Here is a 19,594-nt window from a genome sequence, read left to right on the forward strand (position 1 = left end):
AAGATCATATCGAATGGGGAGATGGTATTCTGTCAACTTGAGATGGGGTAATACACCGCTATATCACTGCCAGCATGGCATGGGTTATTCAGCCCCCGCCCAGTAACTAATCAGGATCATACCGGAAACCCTGTTTCAACACGCAGTATAGAGCCCTTGAATCGTTTCAACAGATCGGGGACACAGACTCATTCAATCAATCATCCCAATTTCTTTGCTCGATAGCTCATGCTCGCTACTAGTGCGTACGGATACGTGATCTGTCCCAGGATAGATTGTATCGGGAGCAGCAAGGCTGCCTGGGATAGCTTGGAAGGAGCGGAAACGTGGTCCGTCTCGGGATGGGTTCTAACGACGTTATGGAGTACAAAAGTTGGCTTGACACGGCTGTTGTCGAGGTACATACTAGTATTGCGTATATAGGATCAAAATCACGCAGCAACCGTCTTCAAGACATTTTATGAAGTATATGGAGGCCTCGTACCAATTTAGCCACCTCTGTTGTGAGAAGGATGAAAAGCCTCTGGGATTTTGCTCTCCATTTTGACTGAAGGCTTCGGTATCGATTGTCAGTTCCCGGCTTTGGTTCGATATAACCTCCTAGCCCTTCAATCTCTTCCAGAGGCCGAGAGGCAGGATGTGGCCGCCAAAGCGGGTACTCTATCGTTGATGCCAACCATGCCTGGTCTCGACATGCCCAAAAATCAAGTCTTATTGGACTCGCAGGTTGGAGAAAATGACGGTACATAGCTTGTTCCGTTTCAACTTCTGCTCTGATTTGCTACGCAATTTATTCAACACCGTATGTACTGAATTTATGTCTGTAGATCACACGGCAGCCACTTCCTGGAGTGAGTTCAGTGAGTTCACCCACGATCTCAGTATCTCGCCCATACCTTCGAACTCGTAGATTTATCCGCCAAAACCACAGCCTCTGGAAACATACTCGTATCCAACCCCCCAGTCTGCCCCCAGTCCAGATGTAGGAACCGATACTTTGGGCTCTGATTTCTCCACTCCGGCAAATCTCGATCCTTTCCAATACTCGAGAGTGACTTGTAAGTGTTGTCTCGGAACCCCGTAATTACATATAAAAGATAAAGGAACGGCGGGGAACTAAGGAAACCAATAGGAGGCAGCAGTAACTGCTCCACTATCCTCGACAAGTATTAACGCCCTAAATGTAGTATTGAAGTAGCAGTTGATGCTTCTTAGCAAACAGAATTACCTATTGTGAAGCAAGCTTAAAACAGTTTGGCATTGTATGCAAGAATGGGGCTAATCTACCAAGGGGAACCAATCCAAAAGATAGGATGAATTAATTGAAGAAATGAAAAGAGCGAATAATGCGAGGACCTGTTAGGGTGTCCTTGCTTACATGAGTAGGGAAGGGCGGTTGAAAGTCCCGATTCTCGGAGTGTCGAGAATCCCCTAGTACAAACAAAGAAATCACGACACAAATGAAACTAAACTATTTCGGGTGTATTTTACCACCCCACTTTACTTGACAGTATGTTGGGGGGCGATGGTCATATTAGAATTTGGTGGGATTCACGTGATAACCCTTGCCTAAATAGGCTAGCCTATTACCCGATATAGACTAGTCGGGTTATATACTGGTGACGCTCTGCAGCACGCTGTGGCCCTGTGTCAGAGCCAGCTAAAAGCGTACGAACTAGTAAACATTGTGGCAAATGAGGACTACCGGAATCATCATGAATATGCGATTGATTGATTGTAACTGGTGACGCGCGCTGCGCACGCTGTGGCCCTGAAACGAAATGTGCGAAAAGTAATGGCGAGTAGAGTGATTACGTTGAGTTTGTACACTTGGTTTTGGTAAGGGGTCGCTGCAAAGTTCGATGCACGTCCGTAACGATCAGGCAATTATACGCCCGACAAGCTGCATAGTATAGTGGGGTGTAAGGTGTGATTGGATAAGGATGGGAGAAACGATACGCGAAAGGTCAAAGTGGCACGAACGGATTTGTGACTCAGGACAGGGGGAATATCCGCCTGCCGAGAGAGGATTACGTGTGACTTGGACTTGGACTTGTTTTATGCTTACGACATAATGACATCCCAGTCTGAATAATAAATGTCATTACGGGATAGTCTTATTCTATAACTATGGAGCATAGGTTCACATGTTCGAAGCGTCCTGCCACGCAGCAATTGTTTCCTTTTCGAGCTCTTGGAGTCTTCGCATTTCAGTTAGCAGTTGAGGGCCAGGTCCGAATCGGAGATCTTGCATGTCGAGTTTCTGCAGGAGATGAAGTCCCTTGGAGGATCGAAGTCGGGATAGCTGCACATACATCGAGCAATACTTCCGGTGACGATCTTGTCCCCGAATGGTAGGGTCATCTTTGAGATCGAGGATCGCTGCTATAAGGGTCGAGCCTTGCACTTTGCAGTCGGTGAGGCAGAAAGCGGGGCACATAGGGACTTGCTTCCTTCGCACTGAATAGCCTTTCAGGGTGATAGATCGCTCCAGTGGAAAGACTGGCATGACGGAAGGTTCAAGGTCTTCAAATCCTGTGGCCCTTACTTTATCCGGCTTTAATAAAATACAGGCAGGAGGTTTGGTGCACATTATATAGAGGTCGTCGATTTCAAAGAATTCAGCTAGTGGGGAGGTGTCAGGAGCGTAGGTTTCTAACCGGTCATGAAAGATTAACCCACCAGTCGGATCTACCACAACTCCTATAGCAGTTCCCACAGCACCATTGACCAGGCCGAGCAGAGTACAGATGTTGGTCAACATAGCGCTAGGCATATTCGGGGTGTACAAGAGGAACTCCGGGAAAGGGATCTTCGTGCCTTGGTCCGGCTGCTGGAGCAAGTCATCGGCACGAAGTCGGAGGTTGATAGGGCCAGTGGATTTGGTCCGTGTATGATGCGCAGGGAAAATATAGACATTTTGGCATCGGATGCGTGCGAATTGCTCTATTCGAACGCGATTCACTTGGTGACGCAGAGAGTTTAGCTTGACGACTGTAGTGGCATCTTCTAGTTGAGGGCTGAGCAAGGACGTGATCGCTTTGCTGTTAAGGACGGATCGATCAGCTTCAGTTAAAGTCCCTATCCTGGCCCGCGATAGGAGATCGCGGAATGGAGCATCTTCTGACTGTCTCATTTGCTCATCGAGGATGATTACTTGTCTGAACTGATGCCAGAGGAGTCGACCATTCTCATCCTCGCCTGCGCCCCTTCTTGGCTCCTTCCATAGTGCAGGGCCCCGAACGGGTGGAAACTGGAAGAAGTCGCCGATGAAGATAACGACGGGGAGACCACCGAAAAGATCGGTGGAGGATCTGTCCAGGGACTACGCGATCTTGCAGTGATTATCGATCACGCTGACCATGGTCAGATCCATCATGCTTATCTCGTCCACGATCATGATGGTTTTGCGAGACCAGAGTCGTCTCACTCGAGAACTCATTGCAGTTCCTCGTGAGCGGTTGATGGAGATCCCTAAAGATGTGTGGTAGGTATTCCCTCCGATGTTGTCGGCCGCGGCACCCGTTGGCGCCATGACGATGACCTCGTGTTTCCGTCCGAGAAGGTCCATACCGGCGTCAATTGCCTTGACAATCTGGCTCTTCCCCGTGCCACCTTCTCCTCCAATATAGAGGAGGGTCTGCTTGCGCCGGGTCGAGTCATAAGGGTGGTCCGCCCAGGCCAAAGCTTCAGATAGCACCCTCTCGACGATCATTCGTTGTTTCCAATTTAGGGGGATCATTTCACTGACCAGGGACGCAAGAGAGGCACCAGTGGGATTCTGGCCAACCCGGGATCGGCGATCATCCATTGCAGGGATCGTGTCCGAGCTAGCGAGCATAGGTTGCAAGATGCCATCTTCAGTCTGGACGTCGAAATCGTCAAGCGCAAAACAAGAGGTCGCAGCATGATGATCCGCGCTTTCCTCATGATAAAGATTAGCGAAGTGTTTCAGTCGAAACTCCCATTCTTGTAACGTGGACGATGGGAGGAATCTTAGGCCAGAAGAATCGTATGCACGAGTGTGAAAGATATCCAGGGGCTGGAAGTTCTGTAGGAGCAACCGTCGTGTTAGGGTTATCGCACTGAGCAAGGGAGGGATCCGCCGTCCAGTGAGCAGCATCTCTCGATACCATGCATTGGTAACGGTGTGGTAGGCGGCGATCAATGTCTCTGCGTTAAAATTCTCATCGTGCAGGTGAAAGAATTCATCGCCCGCTTCGCCATCAGAATCAAACTCTGCGGATCCAATCGCATCAGCATCTTGTTGAAGCGAATCAGCTGGGCCATTTGCAGACCTCCACAGCTTTGTGTCAGCCTGGCAGTCTTCCTTGGATTTTCGCAGGAGGTCAATGTTTCTCGCAAAAGCTCGGTTGTGAAACGCGAGGGTTGGCTCAACGGCCGCCCATACTTGAACGCAGGCATTCCGTTGTGTCGCATACCGTCGGAAGAGATTAGTCAAGTGGTCCCAGGGAACAAAGAGGCCTAATAATAGTCCGGCAACATCATTCAAGATCGCGGTCGTCTTTGGGTGGCCTCCGGGAACAGTGTCTTCCGCGACCTGGAATTCGGTTAGCTGACCGCTGAAAGTTACAGTGGCCACTTGGGACAGGGTGCGCGCCAGGCGCTGTACATGCGTGGTATATCTAGGGTGGCTTGGATCGAAGTCTATGTCGTCCGCGATAGCATCGCGACTGTGCCTGGTTTTTACAAGCATGCAGTATTCAAAGAGCGCAAGAGAGGCCAGGTGCGGTCCGCGCCATTTATAATTGTCAAAGATGCTCACGGGGATAGTGTCACCAGCCTCATACGTGCAAGGTTCTTCTGCTATGGGGTCAGAAGTGTTGCTACTTGGAACGTCCCCCGGGCGAACGATTGCGCGTACATAACGCCTTAGCCACCAGAGGTTGATGCGGGTAAAGGTGTAGTTCACTGTGTAGTAGGTGGGTAGCTGGAGGAGCAATATGCTGGCGACCTGCACACCACTGATTTCTCGGTCATGAGAGAGAGCATTAAAGCAACGTAGTGCAAAATTTTCGACTCCTTTTTCTCGAAGCCGTAGGTCTGTTCTCGTTGGTGGGTCAGCAACCTTTGCTTTCTCAATGGACTGCTTCAGCAAAGCCGCCTTGGCTACTATCTGCCATGGAGAGACGTCGTCTTTCGTGGCGTAGTTCGTGGTGTAGTAGATAAGAGACAAAGTCTTCGAGATCGTTGGAATCCAAGAGATATCTTGATTGGAGCGGATGCAAGTAGCAATGGCTGGGTTCCACGGATTTATCCAGGCATGATTTCGAGCGAGGTGTATCAAGCCGAACTCGTCTATCTTAGTGGCAGGAACCAGACCTCGGGGCATACCGAATCGACAAGCATTCTTTCTAGATCCTGTTTGCCGGTACTTAAAGCATGTGGCGAGATGGTTTCGGGAATGGAGTTGCATTTTACGAGCGACGCAATTGCTATCGTGAGATAGTCGGAGTTGAAAGTCGTCATCGGATTCTGGGTGTTTAGCTGACGGTGGCATGCTGGGAAGGACCACTGCAGGGTCGTGCGGAATACTCTCATCAATGCCTTGGGTAATTATTGACTCCAAGTAGCGAATCATTCGGGCCACAAAGTTGCTATCTTCGAGTAGTCTATCCCGTAAGGTGTCGAAAGCCAGGTTTCCTCTCGCCCATGCCAACCCGTGGAGATGCAACATGCCTCGACCGTTCGTCTCGACAACAGCAAAATGGTTCGAGAGATCGCCTAGGATGCCGAGCTGTGCAGTATTGGTAGCGAAAAGGCCGTCTAGGATGGCTTTACAGACGTGATGGAAGAACTCTGCAACAGCCACCGGGTTGGAGGTAGCTGCAGCCTCACGTATGGCGGCACTCGCCGCAGCCAAGTTGTCCCCAGAGTACTCTACACCGGCCAGGATCAGGACGAGGGGATTCCGCAGGTCCGAGGGGTTGATAGTAATCCAAAAAGCGGGCATGCCGTACCGTGTAATCAGACCTCGAATTTCAGATCGCATTCTTAGTTTCTGTGCGAAGGATCCTGCGACCTGCATCCCGATTGTTTCGATATTTCGCAGTAGTCGTCGGATGATCGGATCACTAATTTTCTGGCCTGTTGTGACCGTCTTCACTGCTTCCTGGAGCTACTTCACCGTCAGAGAAGCGATGTCATTCATAGTCGATTGCCAATTCTGTCGTTTAATGAGGAGTGTGTTGCCCATAGATGACCTACGAAGCTGGACCACGTCATACAGCAAGTACATGAAGGTTTTGTGGCGTGCGAACCTACGCGAATAAGTAGAGGCCAGCATCACTATTTAATTATCTTCAAAGAAAGTGACGCACCTTCTACTGTGGTGACGCAAAGCCCAGTTAGCAAAAGCGGTAAGTGACACCGGAATAGACCGCTCATCGAGATGGCCGCCGATCCCCGTCGGAAACAAGGTTGGGAATGCGGCGGTAAAGTACTGGGGATCTGTCCAATAATCCAGCAGGGTGGCATCTCCACGGGTTGTGTAAGAGATTGTTGGCATCTGTCGATGATTGAATGGTTGCGTGTTTCTCTCACTTTCTCTAACCGACATATCCTCACGCGATGGTGCCGGTCTGTTCGTGGCCACGCTAAACAAAGCGTCCAACGCGCGAAGATTGGGGTCATAACGTTCTCCATTGATATCCGTGGAGACAGAGCAGGTGAAGAGAGGTTCACCGCTACTGGTGTCAACTGCACCATCTTGGGCCGCTTGGAGATCGTTCTCGTAGTTCCCCATCTGTAAGTTTACCGTGCACCCCTCACGCTCATGGTGATCGGACTCGTCGAGAAAAATAATATTATCTTGCAGCTCTGGCGGGATGAAGTCATCGGCCGAGTCGTCAATCATGGGACGGTTGATGGTGAGTTTACGGTAGAGGCGGTTATGTTGAACAAGGTATTGCAGGGCCGCCAGAACCTTCGCCTTCCGAACGAGCAGAAATGGATTCAGGTCTGAATCTACGGGGGGTCGGGTACCTAACCAGAACACCTTGATTAGGCTATGCAGAGTTAACTCCGGGCTCGGTAGGATATCGAGTAGTGGTCCCGGATCCTGTGGAATGACAATGAAATGACCGCGGAGGGCATGGTAGCTGACTGACGAGGCATGGCCGCCCGGTCGCAGTTTCAAAACGACACCGAGAGGATGGCACTTTGCAATGAGGCATTCTTCCGTTAGAGTAAGGCCTTCCAGTGCGAGCGGAAAGTTCTGACAGAGAGTCACATTCACAAGGTTCTTCGCAGAGAACTTAGGAATCACATCTCGATTGAGTGAATCATGGCATGACGAACAGAGATCCCAAGTGTCACCATGGCGGCCGCAATTATCAAGGGTCCCCTCCAATAGCAACAGCAAAGGATCCTCAATATCCACGTGGTAGGTATCAGTGATAGGCACATATTTTCCGCATGAGCAACAGACACGTCTCTTCGCCGCTGCGGAAATCTCGTCCTCGTACCTGGCTATGGATGTTCGTATATGTGAGCAGGAGACATCCGGGGGAAAGGCATCGGAGGCGACAGCCCGACCTTCTAACTCATCGCGTAGGAAAGAGAGCGCTCTATCTAAACTATCTTGGAAGGACGGCTGGGCCAGCGTTCCTTGCCTTTTAACCGTGGGGCGTAATGGAGGCGGATTAGACCTTTTTTGGGGGGTGATTGGTGAGGGCAGTCGCGGCTGGAAGCCCGGCTCCAGCACAGGACCGGCAGGAAGCAAGGCTCGAAGCGTCCCCGACTCGGTGGAAGATGCCGCCGTCCTCCATGGAGCAGCGTGGCGGCAGCGATAACAGGTCGTAGTATCATATGACGAGTGACATGGCCGCGCACACATCGAGCAAGGAAAAAAACAGTGTGGAAAAGACAGGTAAGATGGGGGAATTGGGAGACGGATGTTGCTCGACGGAATGGCTACTATTTCCCACGGCGGCGGCAAGTTGCCTCGTTCTGAACCCCCGCAGAGAAGCCCCCGGCGACATTCCACGCAAGTCTTAAACTGTGTGGAGTACCACGGTCTGGCGCAACGTGAACAGAATGTAGTTGGGGCAAGGAGGGAAGGCATTTGTTGGACAGCAAATTTGGAAAGAGCACACGGCGCCGCTTTGTAGGCTCAAATAACGATGCAAAGGCTGGTAGGCATAGAAGCGAAACGTGGAGGAGCATCGAGCAGTGAGAAAGAAGCAGGATGATCATGTAGAGACAGGAAAGAAATCGCAGATGTCAACTGTTGACGTGTGCACGGCCACGTACCTGTGGGATTCGTGGCGAACATGGATAAAGCAACAACAAGCAGGGAATCATTTCAAAATGTCGGAAGCTTCTCAACTACAAGAGACCAGGAACCCCTGACATTGAGAAGTGATAAAGCAGAAAGGTAAGCACGAAGCCGAAGAAGGCAGATGAGAAAACAAATGAGAGCAATTCTTGGCAGGAAAGAGGACGAACCAGCGTCGAGATCTGCAAAGATCTGCAACGAGTTTGGCAGTGGGAGCGCAGCCAAGTTTCGCGGGCAGGTCGCGCAGGGTAGTATACTGGTGACGCGCGCTGCGCACGCTGTGGCCCTGAAACGAAACGGGTTGAAAAGTGAACTGGATTCGAAGAGATAACATGAAGCTGAACGGTTGTTTCTGATAAGCCGTGGCGAATATGCACGGATAACAGGATGAGTCGGTTATATGCATGCCAAGTCGCGTAGCGCCATGTGGCGTAAGGGGGATTGGTTGAGCATGGACGGAGAAATATATCCGTAAAGTCAAATTGAATTATTTAAAAGGGATTGGATCTCTTAGTAGAGATTGGCGCAAGTGTTTGTCTGGCAAGTGTGTCTGAGGTCTGAAATGAGTACCTTTAAGTTGATTCGTTGCAGGAACTATTCTGTTATGATGTAGCACGGCGTCAATTGTTTGAAGCTTCACGCCATGCAGCAATCGTCTCCTTTTCGAGGTCCTGGAGTCTTTGCATTTCAGTTAGTAGTCGGGGATCAGGCCCGAATCGGAGGTCTTGTATGTCGAGTTTCTGCAGGAGATGAAGGCCTTTAGAGGAACGCAGTCGGGATAGCTGCACATACATCGAGCAATACTTCCGGTGACGATCCTGTCCCCGGATCGTGGGGTCATCTTTAAGGTCGAGGATCGCAGCCACAAGTGTCGAGCCTTGCACTTTATAGTCAGTGAGGCATAAAGCCGGGCATATGGGAACTTGCTTCCTACGGACCGAATAGCCTTTCAGGGTGATAGATCGCTCTAGTGGAAAGACTGGCAGGACTGAAGGTTCAAGGTCTTGAAATCCAGTGGCCTTTGGTTTGTCCGGTTTGAATAAAATGCAGGCAGGTGGTTTGGTGTATATGATATAGAGGTCGTCGATCTTAAAGAATTCGGCTTGTAGGGAGGTGTCAGAGGGTTAGGTTCGCGACTATCTACGTGAAGACAAACCCACCAGTAGGATCTACCACGATGCTTATAGCAGTCCCCGCTGCTCTATTGACAAGGCCGAGTAGGGTGCAGATGTTCGTTAGTATGGCGGCAGGTATATTCGGGGTGTACAAAAAGAGCCCGGGGAAAGGGATCTTGGTGCCTTGGTCCGGCTGTTGGAGCAAGTCGTCTGCACGGAGTCGTAGGTTTATTGGGCCGGTGGACCTAGTCCGCGTATGATGCGCAGGAAAGACATATACATTCTGACACCGGGTCCGCGCGAATTGCTCAATTCGAACGCGGTTTACCTGGTGACGCAGAGAGTTTAACTTCACGACAGTGGTGGCGTCTTCTAACTGCGGGCTGACTAGGGACGTGATAGTTTTGCTGTTAAGAAAGGCTCGATCGGCTTCTGTCAAAGTTCCTGCCCTCGCTCGTGATAGGAGATCACGAAACGGAGCATCTTCCGATTGTCTTATTTGCTTATCCAAGATAATTACCTGTTTAAACTGATACCAGAGGAGCCGACCGTTCTTATCCTTATCTCTACCCCTTCTAGGCTCCTTCTATAGGGCCGGTCCCCGAACAGGTGGAAACTGGAAAAAGTCACTGATGAAGATAACGACAGGAAGCCTACCGAAAAGATTAGTGGAGGATCTGTCGAGGGATTTGGCGATCTTGCAGTGATTATCAATAACTTTGATCATGGTTAGATCTATCATGCTTACTTCGTCCACGAACATGATGTTCTTGCGAGACTAGAGTCGTCTAACTCGAGATGTCATCGCAGTTCCCCGTGAGCGGTCGATAGAGATCCCTAAGGATGTATGGTACGTATTCCCGCTAATGTTATTAGCCGCTGCACCCGTTGGGGCTATAAGGATTACCTCGTGTTTCCGTCCGATAAGGTTTATACCGGCATTAATTGCCTTGATGATCTGGCTCTTACCTGTGCCGCCTTCACCTCTAACATACAGGAGGGTCTGTTTGCGTTGCGCCGAGTTATAAGGATGGTCCGCCCAGGCCAAAGCTTCAGATAGCACCCTCTCCACGACTATTCGCTGTTTTTGATTTAGGGGAATCACTTTAACAACCAGGGACGCTAGAGAGGCGCTAGTGAGGCTCTGGTCAACCCGGGACTGGAGGTTATCTATAGCAGGGATCGTGTATAAGCTAACCAGCGTAGGTTCTAAGATGCTATCTTCAATCTGGATATCGAAATCGTCGAGTGCGAAGTTAAAGCTGGTGGCATTACGATCTGTGCTTTCCTCATGATCAAGATTGGCGAAACTTTTCAGGTGAACCTCCTATGCTTGTAAAGTGGATGGTGGGAGGTACTTTAGGCTAGATGTTTCGTAAGCAGGAGTATGAAAGATATCTAGCGGCAGGAGGTTCTGTAGTAGCAAGCTTCGTATCGGGGTTATAGCGCGGAGCAAGGGAGGAATCCGGCGTCTAGTGACCAGCGTCTCTCGATGCTATGCCTTTCTGATGGAGTGATAGGCGGCGATTAACGTCTCGGTGTTAAAAGTCTTATCCCGTAGTTGAAAGCATTCATCGCTCTCGTCGCTATTAGAAGCAAAATTTGCCGGCTCAAACCCGTCAACGTTATAGTGAAATGAATTAGCTGCGCTATTCGCCGACTTCCACAATCTTGTATTAGCTTAGTAGTCTTCCTTAGACTTCCGTAGCAACTCGATGTTTCTTGCAAATCCTCGGTTGTGAAATAGGAGGGTTGGTTCAACGGCCGCCTATACTTGAATATGGGCGTCTCGCTTTGTCGTATGCCGGCGGAAGAGATCAACTAAGTGATCCTAGGGAACAAAGAGGCCTAATAATATCTTAGCTATGTCATTTATAATCGCAGTCGTTTTCGGATGGCCTCCCGGAATCGCGTCTTCTGCGGCCTGGAACTCCGTTAGCTGTCCATTGAAAGTCACGGTGGCCACCTGGGACGGTGTGCGCGCTAAGTGCTGTACATGCGTGCTATATCTAGGATGGTTTGGTTCGAAGTCTACGTTATCCGCAACAGCATCGCGTATATTCTTAGTCTTTATAAGTATGTAGTATTCAAATAATGAAAGAGGAGCCAGGTGCGGTTTACGCTACTTATAATTGTTAAAGATGCTTACGGGGCCGGTGTCGCCCGTTTTATACGTGCAAGGTTCTTCTGCTATGGGATCAGAAGAGGGGCCGCTTTTAAGGTTATCTGGCTGAATGATTGCCCGAATATAACGCCTTAGCCACCAGAGGTTGATACGGACGAAGTTGTAGTTGATCGTGTAATAGGTTGGTAGCTGAAGCAAGACGCTGGCGACCTGCACACTACTGATCTCTCGGTTATGAGAGAGGGCATTAAAGCAGCGTAGTGCAAAATTATTGACACCTTTTTCTCGAAGTCGGAGATCTGTCGCTGTTGGTGGCTCAGCAACCTTTGTATTCTCAATAGATTGCTTTAACAAAGCCGCTTTGGTAACTATCTGCTAGGGAGAGACGTTATCTTTCGTGGCGTAGTTGGTGATGTAATAGATCAGCGACAAAGACTTGGAGACCGTCGGAATCCAAGAGATGTCTTGATTAGAACGAACACAACTAGTAATGGCGGGGTTCCACGGGTTTATCTAGGTATGGTTTCGAGCGAGGTGAATCAGTCCAAAATTATCTATCTTAGAAGCAGGGACTAGATCTCGAGGTATGCTAAATCGACAAGCATTCTTTCCGGGTCCCGTTTGCCGGTACTTGAAGTATGTGGTGAGATGGTGTTTCGAATGGATTTGTGTTTTACGAGCGACACAATTGCTGTTATACGATAGTCGAAGATAGAAGTCTTTATCGGATTCAAAGTCTTTGGCTGACGGTGGCATGCCGGGCAGGTTCACTTTAGGGTCTCGCAAAATACTCTTATCAACGCCTTGGGTAATGATTGACTCTAAGTAGCGAATTATGCGAGCCGCAAAGTCGCTATCCTGGAGGAGCCGATCTCGCAAAGTAGTGAAAGCCAGGTTTCCTCGCGCCTATGCTAATCCGTGGAGATATAACATACCTCGACTATTCGTCTCGACAACAGCAAAATGGTTCGAGAGATCGCCAAGGATACCGATCTAGTCAGTATTAGTAGCGAGAAGGCTATCCAGGATAGCTTTACAGACTTGATAGAAAAACTCAGCGACTGCCACCGGATTAGAGGTAGCAGCGGCCTTACGGATAGCCGTATTTGCCGCGGCTAAGTTGTCCCTAGAGTACTCTACGCCGGCCAGGATCAGGACTAAAGGATTCCGTAGGTCAGAGGGGTTGATAGTGATCCAGAAAGCGGGTATGCCATACCGTGCAATCAGTCCTCGAATTTCAGAACGCATTCTTAGTTTCTGGGCGAAGGATCCCGGAACTTGTATCCCGACAGTCTCGATATTTCGTAGCAGTCGTCGGATGACCGGATCCTTAATCTTCTGGCCGCTTTCGATGGTCTTCGCTGCATTCTGGAGTTGGGTCACTGTTAGAGAGGCGATATCGTCCAATGCCGACTGCCAATTCTGCTGTTTAATGAGGAATGTGTTCCCTAGCGACGACTTTCGGAGTTGGATCACATCATATAGCAGGTACATGAACGTTTTGTGGCGTGCGAACCTACAGGAATAAGGAAAGACAAAGATCAGTATCTATATAGATATTTTTTTTTCAAGGAAAGCCACGCACCTTCTACTGTAGTAACGCAAAGCCCACTCGGCAAAAGCTCCAATTGACACCGGGACAGTTCGTTCATCGAGATAGCCCCTAATGCCTCTCGGAAACAAGGTTGGAAACGCGGCGGTAAAGTAACGAGGGTCCGTCTAGTGATTTACCAGGGTGGTTTAGCTACGGATTGTGTAAGAGATTAGTGGTATCTTTCGATAGTTAAGGGGCTGCGTGCCTCTTGTACGTTCTCTGGCTGAGGTATTCTTACTGGATAGGGCCGGTTGGTTCGTAACGACGGTGAACAATGCGTCCAAAACGCGGCGATCCAGGTCTTGACGTTCTCTGTTTATGTCCGTGGCGACAGAGCCGGTATTGAAAGAGCTACTGCCACTCGCGCCGAATGCACTATCCTGGGTAGCCTGAAGATCGTTCTCGTAGTTCCCTGTCTGCAGATTTACCGTGTAACCTTCGCGCTCGTGGTGATCCGGCTCGTCGAGATAGATGATGGTATCCCGCAGGTCCGGCGGGATAAAGTTATCGCCCTAGTCATCGATTATGGGACGGTTAATTGTGGTGTTACGGTAGAGGTGGTTATGTTGGACAAGGTACTCCAAGGCTGCCAGAACCTTCGCCCTCCGTACGAGTAGGAATTGACTCAGGTCGGAATCTACGGGAGGTCGACGACCCAACCAGAACACCTTGATCAGACTATGTAACGTTAACTCCGGGCTTGGTAGGATCTCGAGCAGTGGTTCTGGGTCCTGTGGAATGACAATGAAATGGCCACGGAGAGTATGGTAGTTGATTGGCGAGGAGCGGCTACCCGGTCGTAGTTTCAAAACGACACCGAGAGGATGGCACTTTGCGATAAGACATTCTTCCGTCAGAGTGAGGCCTTCTAGAGCAGACGGATAGTCCTGGCACCGAGTCACATTCACAAGGTTCTTCGCAGAGAACTTAGGGATTATATTTCGATTGAGCGAAGCATAGCACGACGAGCACAGATTCCAAGTGTTACTATGTCGGCCGCAGGGATCAAAACTCCCCAACAGTGACAGCAGCGAAGGATCCTTATTATGTGCGCGGTAGATATCTGTGTCGGAGACAAGTTCCCCGCACGAACAACAGACGCATCTCTTCGCAGCCGCAGAAATCTCATCCTCATATCTGGCTACGGATGCTCGTATATGCGAACAGGAGATGTCCGGGGGAAAAGCATCGGAGGCGACGGCACGAGCCTCTAGCTCAGCACGCAGGAAACATACCGCTCGATCTAAATTGGCCAGCAACCTCTCCAAATCTACCGTTCTCTCCCTGTTGACCGTGGCCTGTAAAGGATTCGGATAGTATCTTGTCTCTATAGTGACGGGAGATGCTTGTGAGATCCGTGGCGGCTGTAGGGAGGACACCGGCAAAGGACCTGCAGGAAGTAGCACTCTCTGGGTTCCCGGCCCTGTTCTCGAATATAATGGTAAAGGGACGGGCCGAAGCGCAGCGTTTAGAATATCGAACGATGGAGGCGGAGCCAACGGCGCTTGAGGAACTGGTGCCAGAGGCCGCAAACGGGATCTCTATTCTGGCAAGGATGCTACAGTATCATGAACAGAATTGTCGTTAACAGGACTTGGTACGTGGAAAGCTGGTGCTAGAGGTCTCAAAGGAGATGTCCTTGCGGGCAAGGATGCTCCAGGATCATGAACAGGATGCGGCGTGTGCGGAACTGGGGCCAGAGGCCTTAAAGTAGAACCCCCTGCAGGCAAAGACGTTCCAGGGTCTCGAACGGGCTGCAGTGTGTGCTGGACAGGGTCAAAAATGCAGCAGATAAGAAGGACGGACCACTCCCAGTACCTGGTACGATGCTACCGTCCTCCGTGTAGCTGCCTGGCGGCAGCGATTACAGGTCCTATGATACGACGACCGGCAGGGGCGCGCACATGTAGAGCACGAAAAATGTAGCGTCGAAAAGGCAGGAACAGAAGGGGAAGTTAGAGGCGGAGGTGGCCCAGTTAAAATATTCCTCCTGCCTACAGTAACTGAAAGCTGTCGGGCTCTGACCGCCCGTTGAGAGGCCCTCCTGCGGCAATTGTCGCAGGACCAAAACTGTGTAGAGCGCCATGGTCTGGCGCAACCAGAGCAGAAAGTACGTTGCGCAGGGAGAGATGTCATTAGAGAAGAGATGACTTGAAACCAGCAAACGGCACCCGTTCCGAGGCGCACTGGGAGAGGAGCGGAACGAAAAAGTTGAGGCCAGCGAGAGAGATCCGTGTTGATCATTCATATAGTAGAAGACGAACACGTCGCCGTGCGCACGAGTGCATAATGGTACTATCTGCAGGATGCTCAGGACAAATAAGGGCGGAATCATAATAGAAAGGCGAGAAGGCTGGAAGCCCACCGACTGCCAGACTAGCGGAAAGACCGGGATCCCTAGACACGGAGAAAAAGCAACAGAGGCCGAATACGAATTCGGGAAGCACAAAGCTTAAGGAGGAAGGAAAGAAAAGTAGGCGAGCAGCAATCAGAAGAGAGCCTGGAGAGACAGTGCAGCAATCGGAAGAGAGCCTGGAGAGTCGCAGCAGCAAACGAGACGAGCGCATTGGCAGTCAATAAGAGCATTCCTTGGCACGAGAACGCACCAATTAGCAGCGAGAAAAACGAAGATGTTGGCAGTGAGCGGGCAGCGAAGGGTTGCGGGCAGCTCGCGCAGGGTTGTAAAACCCTTTCACTACGTTCCTTCGTTTCAGGGCATGTTAAATAAACATCTGCAGAGTTGGTCCATAGTTGATGTGTGGATGGGACCAATTCCTCCGTGTCTTAGAGGATCCATGGGATACTCGAGAGTGACTTGAAAGGGTTGTCTCGGAACCCCGTAATTACATACAGAACACAAAGAAAGGCGAGGGACGAAGGGAACCAATAGGAGGCAGCTGTAAGTAAACTGTTTTGACACCCTGAAACGAAACAGACCAAGATGAGTGATAGCGTGAAGGTCGAACACTTGATTTCGGTAAAGGCCCAGAAAGCTACTTGAACATTTGTATGGATATGTCAATTATGTTCATCCTAAGTCGGGCAGTACAGTGCAGTTTCAGGTGTGATTCACTGAGCATGTATGATGGTAAATCCATCAAGACTCAAGTTCAGGTCTTGCAGTTGAACATAATCTGACTAGAAGTAATCTTCCGCTATGAACCCCTCAACGTGGTTTTCGGCCTCGCCTTGTGCCTTCTTCGCGTCAAAGCAGTCGAGGTCTTTTATTTCTATTAACCTTTGAAGGGATGACGCCACAAACGCGGCTGCAAGGCTTTTAGCCTCCGGATAGGAATCGGGTTTTCCTGGAAACAGTTACTCCTATTGGCTTTCACCGGTATGATAGGATGAGGAGTCTACCATTCCTCGCGACGTGATCTTCGTATTCTTTCATCGCCTGGTATGACGCGGCAGCGCCGAGGAGTTCAACAGAAAGTTCAGCATTATCGGATGAATCATTGACTTGGCGGTAGGCCTCTGCCTGGACAGAGTCATCTAACGCGGTCAGAGGCTGCGATGAGAAGGAATGTGAAAGATGTATATATCTTACTGCTGAAGCAGCCCATAATTTGTGGTTCGGAAAACTTGCTTGGTGGTTGCTACTAGACGAGGGTTTTGTGATGAAATCAACTTTTGACAATAGGTGTGGGGTAGGGGTGGCTTTTTATGGTTGCCATTGTCCCACTTACGTTCATTCGCATAGCTACCTTATAACGTCATCTTTTTATGAGGGGTTAAATGTGGCAGTAATTAATTGGACGCTTGATGATCTTGCGGTCTGCAAGAATTATACCCGCCGTTCGTACTTTTCTCTGGTCGCACGCAGTCGCGTTTACATCCGCCTAGCACAACTAGAGTAGAGGGTATTTCGCGCAGGGAGGGATGTTATTAGTAAGAGAGATATTATTTGGTTGGTCCGCAGCCACTCCTTTCTCCACCTCGGGAGGACATGAGGGTCCGTAGCGGCTGGATTCCCGCCGCCGACACAACATCCACCATAAAACGCTTGAACTTTACTAGTTCTGTCAAGCGTGGTCCTCAGACTCCTAGTGCACCTAGTTCCCCCAGACAACCAGCTTGAGGTGGCGAAGAATGCCACGAACGTATAGAAAACTACAGGCCCCTCTAGCCAGTTATCGTAGCTCTAGAGGAATACTCTGTGATGAGTACTACTCGAATGCCCTGCGCAGATATGCGGAATGGGGCGAGGAAAAGGGAATTCGAGGATCCTGGATCCGAACGATCAAAAGATGTATTTAGGAACTGAGGCTCATGAAACCGTATTGTCTTTCATAGCCCATAGGGCTCGGCAGGGTCAATAAACTTGATTACTAACTAACCACCCACTCCCTGCCACCACTGCCACTAGGCCTGGTATTCGCCAAGTTCACCCTGATCCGTCGACTATCAAGGCTGCAAACGTCATTAGCCTTTTTCGGTGTCTCGAGCATTCATGCCACTTACTCCTGATCGTTGAGTCCTGCGATAGCTGCATCTGCTTCTTGTGCATCTAAGAACGTCACAAAACCAAAGCCTCTGCTCCGGCCTGTTTCGCGATCGCGCATCACGGTCTACTTAGTGTTAGCATATATTGCTTGTACACTTCAGCTAAAGAGCATAGTGAGTCAGTGATGAGCTATACATACCACATCAAGAACTTGACCGTACTCAGAAAATGCATTTCGTAAAGAATCGTCGTTGGTAGCCCAGTGGAGGTTCCTTTCCATCGAGAAAGATCAGAGAACATTGTCTACTCGTAGATTGAAACACTTACCCAACATAAAGTTTAGTTGACATTGTCAATGAAGGTATTGACTATTCCGATTTTCTTCAAAATGCTATTATCACTAATAGCGAGTTGGGGAAAGATTCCAATAGACGTGCCAGCGACGATGTCCTATATTCATTTGTCGTAAATTATGAAAAACGAGCCAACGAATCAAAGTTGCAGTGGCGTAGGCCTTCAGAATTGCGAGGCGAGTGCATTACTTGATGCACTTTGAAATGGGATATGTCTAGCGTGCATCACTAAGAGTGCTTCACGTTTACTTGTTTAGGGGTGAGCGCCAAGGCTACACACGCCCCACAGATAAGTCTGCATCATCTTACGTCCACACCGACACTTCCTACATTTTCTGATCGGCAAAATGGACACATCACATCTCAGACTGTTCTGAAATTGTGAGGCGCCGCGGGGCCGTGGGCAACTGGCGGAGGTTTGGCCAGTTGTCATTGACCTCAAGTTCCTTCCCTTCGGCCATGACTCTTTATCCGTGTCCTACTATCATCGGGACGGGGGGTCCCGTCTGCTCTTCATGCTCAGAAATCAGGAATATGGCATTATTGCCGTCAACAGTGCCTGCACAGTAACATTGGGCCGGGTTGAGGTTCTGTGGATTCTTATCGTACATCAGGTCGGAACTGGAGATCGTGGAGCAATAAATGACAATAGGTGATTCTCTTATTCTATTACGATGGAGCGAGAACAGCAATCGAGACCTAATGGGAAGATAGAAGCAGCAAGATAGGTAGGTGGACCGGGGTCCCCAGATAAGGAGAAAAGCAACAGAGGTAGAATACGAGTATGGGAAGCATGAAGCCTAAGGAGGAAGGAATGGAAAGCAGCTGAGCAGCAATCAGAGGAGAGCGTATAGAGACGGGGCAGCAATCAGAAGAGAGCATGGAGAGTCAGAGCAGCAAAAGAGAACAGAGCGTTAGGATGCAATACTGGTGACGCGCGCTGTCGCACGCTGTGGCCCTGAAACGAAACGGGCTGAAAAGTGAATTGGATTTGAGAGAAAACATGAAAGTTGAAACGCTTAGTTCGGATAAGGGGCGGGAAAGTTACGCGATGTAGGATGATGCAATTATATGCAAGACAAGTCGCATAGCACCGTGTGGCGTAAGGGGTGATTGGAGGGATGAGCAGGGATGCAGAAATATATCCGTAAAGTTAAAGTGGAATTATTTAAAGGGACGGGGACCCTCAGGAAAGGTTGCTACGGGTATTTCGTGTGGCACGTGAGTATTAGGTTTGAATTGAACGTCTTTTGTGTTGAGTCGTTGCGGGAGATGATGACCACTTAGTTTGAAGCCGAAAAAGATGCTACGTGATTGAATTATTCTCCTACAGTGGGGCACGGCATCATATCTTTGAAGTTTTTTGCCAATCAGCAATCGTCTCCTTTTCGAGTTCCTGGAGTCTCTGCATCTCAGTTAACAGTCGAGCATCGGGTCCGAATCGAAGATCGTGCATGTCGAGTTTCTGCAGGAGATGGAGACCTTTGGAGGATTGAAGCCGAGATAGTTGCACATACAGCGAGACGATATACCCTGCTCCTCGAAACAGCATTGGATTCCTGGGACCACTGCTGACTTTAGCAACTGTTAAACGAGCCAAATAAGCTTGGCTCCCTGAAGTCCATACGCTTTCTAGAACGGCCCAAAGGCTTCATAAGGCA

General features: G+C 49.7%; 2 protein-coding genes across 2 annotated transcripts; both read right to left on the reverse strand.

The window, feature by feature from the left end:
• Positions 1-16,271: 16,271 nt before the first annotated feature.
• On the reverse strand, positions 16,272-16,699 carry N7473_004417 (DUF3759 domain-containing protein; the record flags this gene model as incomplete). Its single annotated transcript, XM_057150357.1, has 3 exons — positions 16,272-16,438; positions 16,494-16,628; positions 16,684-16,699. The coding sequence occupies 3 exons, from the start codon at positions 16,697-16,699 to the stop codon at positions 16,272-16,274; spliced, it is 318 nt and encodes a 105-aa protein (XP_057010467.1).
• Positions 16,700-17,464: 765 nt separating this feature from the next.
• Positions 17,465-17,930, reverse strand: N7473_004418 (RNA recognition motif domain-containing protein; the record flags this gene model as incomplete). The annotated part of the gene is made up of 4 exons (XM_057150358.1): positions 17,465-17,546; positions 17,598-17,704; positions 17,780-17,852; positions 17,908-17,930. The coding sequence occupies 4 exons, from the start codon at positions 17,928-17,930 to the stop codon at positions 17,465-17,467; spliced, it is 285 nt and encodes a 94-aa protein (XP_057010468.1).
• Between the last annotated feature and the right edge of the window lie 1,664 nt (positions 17,931-19,594).

Source organism: Penicillium subrubescens (assembly GCF_028828155.1).
Source record: "Penicillium subrubescens strain IBT 31985 chromosome Unknown utg000003l_segment0_segment0, whole genome shotgun sequence".
In the NCBI taxonomy this organism is placed as follows: Eukaryota; Fungi; Ascomycota; class Eurotiomycetes; order Eurotiales; family Aspergillaceae; genus Penicillium; species Penicillium subrubescens.